Source organism: Apium graveolens, unplaced genomic scaffold, assembly GCF_009905375.1.
Source record: "Apium graveolens cultivar Ventura unplaced genomic scaffold, ASM990537v1 ctg7212, whole genome shotgun sequence".
NCBI lineage: Eukaryota > Viridiplantae > Streptophyta > Magnoliopsida > Apiales > Apiaceae > Apium > Apium graveolens.
Genome location: NW_027420135.1, coordinates 45,684 through 54,150, shown reverse-complemented (window position 1 = coordinate 54,150; position 8,467 = coordinate 45,684). Strand labels below are relative to the sequence as shown.

Below are 8,467 nucleotides of genomic sequence, written 5' to 3'. Positions count from 1 at the left end.
ATATATATATAGGAAAATTTGATGAAAACCACTTTTTCATCGGAGACCTTCTAGACCAAATATGTTCTGCAATCAAAATATTTTAAAATATATTATTTTATAAAGTATGTTTTACAAGTATCACTAATTCATTAAAATTGTTGAAGATCATTTAAGTTTAATAAGTAAAATTTGTATGTTCAGCAATCTAAACAAATGTTCTGCAAACTAAACATGTTTTGCAGAATAAAATATATTTGTAATGTTTTTACATGCGGTACATATATGATATTCAAGAGTTTGAATAAAATAAGGATATTTGTAGAGTATGATTCGCAAAATAATATGTTTTGCAATGTTATTGTGCAATATTTTGCTTGCAGAACATAAGTGCCCTTCAAGATCTCAAAAAAAGTTGTCTCCATAAAATTTAACTCTCTTTATATATATTAAATAATATAAATTTCAAATAAGATACTAAGATATAAATAATCAAATTAAGACGAAAACGGAAATTAAAACATATATATATACATGAGATACAATCATCGTCACATAAACACTACAAAATAAATAGAGTTATTAGTCAAAAAACCTAACAAACTTATTATTTTTTTGATAAAAAACCTTTAACTATTTTTTTCACCAACAACCCCAACAAACTATACTAAATTATGAAAAAAAAACTAACCATGGTTAAATCTATAAATGCTAGTTGTCAAATATTTTCATATAAATTATATATTTTTGTATATATGTAATCCGCAACCAACGTAATAAATATTTTTTATACAAAAAATATTACTATTCTTTTCGCAAAATAATTATTTGACCCTAAAAATTTACATCTACTTACGACTAATCACCTATATTATGTTGTCCTTCCTACTTTTTCGGTAATATATACTCCCTCCGTTCGTCCCGCTGGATAGTTTACGTACACTGTTTGCACGTAAATCGAGGTTTCAATAAAATATATTTTCATAATATTTTTTTTTTTTTTGAATAAAAGTTTAAACATAAAACTTTTTTTCAGATTTAATATATATATACATATATATATATATATATATATATATATTATGGAAGTATACTTTAAACGAGCATTGAAAATCGTGCCAAAAAGTAACGTAAACAATTCAGTAGTACGAAGCGAGTACTAATTTATCTAAATTAAAATTACTAATACTAATTTATGAGTTTATATTACAAAGTACATTTTAAGACTTTGTCGAACAAATTTATACAAAATAACTTCTCATTACAGTAGAGCCTCGATAAATTAATACCATTGGGACCAAACATATTTATTCATTTAGAGAGATTATTTATTTATCGATTATTCATTTATCGAATAAATGAATATTTATTCATTTAGATATTATTTTCAGGTTTTTAATAATTCCTTTATAATATTTTATTTTTAAATGTACTTAAAATTTATTATGATTTATGTGATATTTAAATATATTCATTTTTTTAACATTTAAATTGGTTTTACATGCATCTATGCATGAATACGTAATAATGAGACAATACGTCCAATATGTATTAAAAGGTTACAAAGTTACTCGTAATGCTGTATCTTTCAGATCTTATTTTAACATCAAAGTTATAAACTAATAATGACCGATCAAATGAAAAGTGTTACTGGATTAATGTATTTATATATTTATACAAAGATAAATGTATATTCGAATTATTTTGATTATTCATTTATATTTAAATAGGACCTATAAAGACTTAATTTTTTTATTCATTACATTTAGTGAGGTTATTTATTAAGCACATTTGCCTAAGTTGGAACCAAAAAAAATTATTTATTTTTTGAGGTTATTCATTCATCAAACATTTATTTATCGAGATTCTATTGTATTTATATTTGACACATATTATTTTACAATTAGTACTTTCGTGTATTGTGTTTGTTTATTTTAAAATTTGAAATTTTCGAAGAGCGAATATATCAGATATTATATTCCAATTATAATTATATTGTAATTATTATTTTATTTTAGCTCCGTAAAATTTCATCAATCCCATATCAGCCTAACCCGATTCATTATTCTAAACATATACCGTTTTTCTGAATCAAACGACATTCAACTTTTTTAGAAAAAATCGAATTCGAATCGTTAAAAAAACCGACTCAACTTAGTTCGATTATAGCTTTGAAAAAAAAAATCAAAATTAGAATTTGAATCCGACCTAACCTAGCTAGTCAAAATCCTAATAGACTTTATAAGCGAAAGCGTGGAGAATGTTCAATATGCATTGAAGATGATCTCCGATGCCTGATATAACGGGTCAGCGGCTCAGAATTTAATCCTACCTTGTTGTCAATCTCTAATAAGGTTTAAATTTAGTCAAACTGAATGAATACGAAAAGGTGTGGACATATTTATTTCCAGGCATTTGAAGACTTCAAACCCTCTATAACTATATACAATGATTAATGTGCTTGGTAGGGAGTAAATTTTAAGCTTAACTCATCAGATTTTTCACTTGTATTAATCATATTTTTCAGCATTATTCATAAATTGATCAATTAGATTGATGTTTTACAAATGATAACAACATTGGCAAACTCCGAAACATAATTCTAAAAAGTAATGTCTCATATCTTCATCCTATATAAAACGAGATAGGATTTTTAAAGAAAGCTAGATAAATAATCTGATCATACCAACAAAAATATAGTAATATTCAGTTGATCGGTGAAGGTACCGATTTAGTATTAATCTAAAAATCAGGAATTAATCGGAATAATTAATTGGAATAAAAATCGGATATACTTTAAAATTTGTAATTATATTTAATTTAAAATCCTTACTTTATTAGTAATTTATGAATCAATATATACATTTAGCATATTACATAATGATAGTTATATAACTTTGATTGAAATTTAATTTCATATCTAATAATTTATTTTCAATATACCGATCAAGATGATATATAGGGATTAATCGGATTTCAAAAATCAGATTGGTCATGTATTTTTAGGAGTCGTTTCGTTTAGAAGATGGTATGAGTTTGGAATAGTAATCAGATCTAGTTGGTATGAGATTGAGAAATGATTTCTGATATAATGTGTTTGATTCAATGTTGGAATAAATCTGTTTTATTTCAATATAATTGAAAGTTCAGTTGCTTTCAAATATGATGAATAAAAGCAAACTATAGAGTACATTGAAATTAAGTTTTTATACAACTTACAAACAAAAATTTAATAAATGTGTATATGATTGGTTAAAATAAAATTTAAACAATTAAATGATAATTTAATATTTGTTAAGAAATTAAAATATAACTAATCAGCATTAAATAAAAATAATAATAATTTAATTTAAAAGTAAATAAAATATAATTTTTGAAATATGTGTATTGAAATTATATTTAACTATATAAATATAGTTGAAATGATAACAATAAATCTGATATCTCGTACCCCTTTTCCAAACTCACCTTCTCCCAATATATCAAATGTAATTCCCAGTGGGTTTCAAGTATGAGTTCGTCTAATAAAACTCAGCAACCAAACATCATTTGGAAGGGAGAAAACTCATTATACCCAAATCTCCAAATATGCTGAATCAAACGATCCCTTAGAGGATTAATCAGGAATTAATTGATAAAATCGAAATTTTTTAGAACAATGACTATACTTTTAAACCCCACTAATCTGATTTTCAAAAGTTTAACACAAAAAAGTAATTTCTGTTTCCAACTTAAAATTTTAAATTTAGTGACACATAAAATAAAGACACTTGGAGAAATTTTTTAAGGTGAATATTTGTGAATTCATGTTACTCAAATATGCCTAGGCTGACGGAAGGCATGATATTAATGATTTTTGCTTCACACAACCTTTGACCAATGACCAATCGCTTGCAGCCCTGCAGCAGCCATTATTTGTAAACTAATCTTACCCTCCCTCCCCTGTTTTCAGCTAAATGCCGGGCTACATTTTACATAAACTTATATTAACAGTTTTTCGGTGCGTCCGTGAACACACAATAAATTTTTAGGTGAAATCTTTTATTAGTAGTGCTTATATCTCCATAATAGTGATAAATCTCATATATGCACAAAAATTCTGGTAAATAAAAATAAAATTACTCATAATAAATATATAAAAATTAGTGTTTAGAGTGTGTCATCGACACACTAGAAAAACTATTACTCCCTCCGCCCCAATCTACTTATTCAATTTGACTTGTGCACGTAGTTTAAGGTGCATTAATCACATAATTTTGTTGATTATTTTTAATTTTTTTGGTGAATAAAAATTCAAATCTTAAACTTTTATTTACAAAAAAATATTGAAAAATAATTAATAAAACTATGCAGTCAATGCAACTTAAATTACGTATAAAAGTAATTACGTATAAAAGTCAATATGTACAAATAAATTGAGACTATGCGCTGAATGCAACTTAAATTACCCATAAAAGCTTTTGATAATTCAAAATACTTCATCTCTCAGTTCCTCAGATTTTGTTCTAGAAGTATTATGAGCACACAACCTGTTCATTACTTCACCTTTTTTGACTTTTAAAAGTTTAGTCTAATATAATCAGGATAACATTATCACTAGGTAAGACTATTCATATAACTTGCCTAGCAAAACATCCAAATTTAATAATACAAACCTCTTATTATTAACGTATCATTTTCACTAAAAATATCTGGCGTTCTGCTTTTTCATTTGTCCATCACATTTTCTTCTTGCGTGTTCTTAACATTCTCTGGCGTTTTAAACTACTCCTTATTATCTTCTTGAATGTAAAAAAAACAGCTCTTAAACTTGTTCTTTTTGTTAGTTTTGTGTGTTAACGAATGATGCCAAGCACTATTGAAGATTGGTTAAGGATCATCTATGTGGTGTTTTCATTCTTTGCTGCTCTCTGCCTAGGTGCTATCAAAAGTATGTCTTTTATTTCCTCCTCTCTGTTAAATAACATGAGATTCTGACGGGTCTTCCTCTGATACCGTAAGGTTTTAGAGAGACTGCCTTTCTTTGATACCGTAAGGTTTTAGAGAGGCCGTAAGATTTTAGAGAGACCGGTTACTTGTTTCTGCAATTTTCTTGGCTTCTTCTTGATGCATGTCTGGTTATGGATGTTCATTGATCCTGTGGTATATGTTATGTAACTTATTCAGGTGTATTGGTGGGACCGATTGCTGCTTTGATACTAATATTTGGGAATGTTGGAGTGATTCTTGGTCTTTTACCTTCCCATGTTTACTGGACTTTTTATACACTTATCAAGTAATTTTTCTCAATCTTTCGACTTATTGATTTATTCACTTTCCCTGTTCTTGAATTTGTTTTGAATTATGTAGATGTTTATTGATTAGGATATGCATGTTTTTGTTGTGTGCACTGATTCTTTGTGAAATTCTTCAATTCTTATTCAAATTAATCTATCAATAACAAAAAAATACTTGCAGGACACAAAAGTTTGATGCATACCTTAAAGTAGCTTTGGGGTTTGCATTGCCTGCTTTATTTGCTATTTGGGTGGGATTAAGCATAGCTGGTAGTGTTCTTGTCGGTCTAGGTTATGGCTTCTTTACTCCATGGGTTTCGTCTTTTGAGGCCTTCAGGCATGACCACGACAGCGCGTATACCATGTTCTTTCATTGCATTGTGGTAAGTGGTAACTCTTATTTTCTTAGCCTCTAAAACAGCTTCATGTTATTTAGATTTGTTTTTGTGTCTGTGTTGTTGTCATAACTAGGATGGAACTTGGGGGACAATTAAAGGAAGTTGCACAGTGGTTCGAGATTTTGCTGATGTGTGTGTTCACTCTTACCCCGTCTACTTGAAAGAACTGCGTGAATCCCCTTATACAAACGAGTATAAACCGTTAAGGTACTGTTATTCTAAGCTCATTCAAATCAGAAAAATAATGATTGCATTGGTAACTTTGAATCATTTCCAATAAAGAGAACCAGTTTTGTGAGATGTTATTCACTTGGAAACAATGTGACAGGTTGATTCATGTTCCCGGTTGTATCATTGTCGGGATTATGGGACTTGTTGTGGAAATTCCCCTTTTTACTGCAATAGCCATAGTCAAGAGTCCATATTTGCTGTTCAAGGGATGGCAAAGACTTGTACATGATCTAATTAGCAGAGAAGGCCCGTTTCTGGAAACAGCTTGTATTCCTATCGCTGGATTGACAATTCTGATGTGGCCAATTATTGTCATCGGAAGCATTATTATGGCTATATTCTCTAGCTTTTTCATTGGATTGTATGGCGCAGTGATAGTATATCAGGTTTGTTGAAATCTAGTGAATACTTGCTATTGTTAAATACACAGCTTTCAACTGCATTATTAAAAATTCATCATAAATGTAGGAACGTTCCTTTCAAAGAGGTCTTGCTTATGTGATTGCAATGGTTGCTGAATTTGATGAATACACGAATGATTGGCTGTATCTGCGTGAAGGGTCTATCCTCCCAAAGTAATTATTTTCTCAATTCTCGATACCTTGTATTTTTTGATGTATATATTGCTATGTCAGAGCAATGCTGCTATAGATCTTCCTCCGTGTTCTAGTTTTAAATGTTGTTATCACCTTGCTCACAGCCAGGCCCAGATATAGAAAGAAGTTATCTACTTCATTAGACCCTTCTGTTGGAGGACATCACTCAACTGACGGTCCTCGTATTAGCTCTGTTATTAGAGAAGCACCGCCAATTCTTATGGCAAGCCTGTCATCAAGAAGATCGGTCAGGGAAACTATACATGAAGTGAAAATGGTCCAGGTTTGCTTTCAACCCTAAAAGTTTTTTTGAAGTCACCAATATTTTAGGATCCAAGAGATCAAGATATGTTAGACTACTGGAGCAAAGTTTAATTACCTACTGATGTATTACTTAGATGGATTAAGTTAATGCTAAAACTTTAGAAGTCAATGTGAGTACTCCTTATTATAATGGCAGTCCATTTATAATCTTCTAAATCTGATGAACATGATACCTGTTGCTGTTAGAGCACATGGTATGAGATGTAATAAATCTAATGTAGGTTGAAAACAGAAACATTTGGTCTTAAACTCCTAATTTTGTCATTTCAGCCTGGCACAAGTCGGTTTTACAAGTAAACCACATAGTTTCTATATACATTTGAACACTGTGTTTTTGTTTCGGGTAAAACTTGTGCTGTTAGATCATGGTGTCCTGCATCAATTTGATTGTAATAACCTATCTTCACTTTTATACCTGGAGAGGAAAGGAAAACTGATTTTCTTCCGCACTTATTTCTCTTTATAGGCTAAGTACAGTAATTTATGTAAGTAGAACATCAACCTCATATCTATCATGCGTATTCCTGGAAATTGCAATAGGTTTGGGGAAACATGATGAGATCTTGTGAGATGCGGGGAAAGGAATTACTGGACATGCATGTAATAACTATAACCGACCTCTGTGATTGGTTGAAGGCGAAGAATAGTAAAGAAGCAGGCATTATTGGTGTTGGAGTGCCTTGTTACACACTCTTCCATAACATTCTTTACTCCATAAAAGCTGGATCAGATGGTCTGTTGATTCTTGATGATATTGAAATAACGCATCTTAATAGGCCAGAGGACAAAATGATGGAGTGGTTTTTTCAACCGTTAATGGTTCTCAAGGAGCAGATCAAGTGCATGGAAGAGAATGAAGTCAAGTACATGGAGAAAATAATTCTATTTGGAACAAATCCTCAGCGCATCCAGGCGTGGGATAATGGCAGTGTGGTGCCCCAGAATGCAGTAAGAGTTGCTCAACTCGAGGGCATTGCCAGAAGGTAAGAGCTTCTCTGTATTCCAAATTTATCAGATTTTTGAGTTTGTCAAAAAGAAAAGAATGAAAAATAAGATGTTGGCATATCAGTCTTGCTGTTCAAATTTATAAGGCTTAATTCATCCAACTCGACTTTTTTCCCCAAATGCCAACTTAACATTATTGAACTCTGAAATTTCTTATCATCATTATTACCTTTTCATCAAGTTTGTTTGCATTAGAAACGCATTTGGAACAAGTTCTCCTGCATCTGATTTCAGTTTACTGTAATAAACTGAAATTCTGAAATGATCTTCTTTTGCAGGATGGTGGGGATGGCAAGAAGAATATCGATGTTTCCAACTTACAGAAGAAGATATCGCCATATAGTGAAGTCCTTAATAGCAGGGAAAGAAAGCTGTGCTCCAAAAGAAGGCTCCTTCAGGTCCAACAAAGAAGGCTCCATCAAGTCCTTATCAACAAAATCAAGTACCTCACTTGAAATTGTTTAGAAAAACTGAAAAAAGTCTTCTTGTTCAGTTAGCTTCTCTGCTTTTCCTTATCATGTGTGTAAGGGTAATGTACATTTCTTGATTCCATATTTTGTGTACTTGGTTTGTATATAATCAATCACATTACGGTGAAAGAAAGAAATTCTTCAATTTTGAGAAAGAAAGACTTGTATACACCATCACCATTAGTATT

At 30.3% G+C, this 8,467-nt stretch overlaps 1 protein-coding gene across 1 annotated transcript; it reads left to right on the top strand.

Moving 5' to 3' along the window:
• The first annotated feature begins 4,651 nt into the window (after positions 1–4,651).
• LOC141703944 (putative membrane protein At3g27390) lies at positions 4,652–8,467 on the top strand. Its single transcript, XM_074507323.1, has 9 exons — positions 4,652–4,909; positions 5,146–5,254; positions 5,437–5,638; positions 5,727–5,860; positions 5,982–6,270; positions 6,353–6,459; positions 6,589–6,763; positions 7,345–7,787; positions 8,088–8,467. The coding sequence occupies exons 1-9, from the start codon at positions 4,822–4,824 to the stop codon at positions 8,272–8,274; spliced, it is 1,734 nt and encodes a 577-aa protein (XP_074363424.1). The 5' UTR covers positions 4,652–4,821; the 3' UTR covers positions 8,275–8,467.

What these genes read in the sequence shown, in the direction of transcription:
- LOC141703944 (XM_074507323.1), top strand. Translation starts at nt 4,822, where the DNA reads ATGATGCCAAGCACTATTGAAGATTGGTTAAGGATCATCTATGTGGTG. An exon ending in GCGCAGTGATAGTATATCAG is followed by an intron (nt 6,271 to 6,352) that starts GTTTGTTGAAAT and finishes TCATAAATGTAG; the next exon opens with GAACGTTCCTTTCAAAGAGG. An exon ending in ATGAAGTGAAAATGGTCCAG is followed by an intron (nt 6,764 to 7,344) that starts GTTTGCTTTCAA and finishes AAATTGCAATAG; the next exon opens with GTTTGGGGAAACATGATGAG.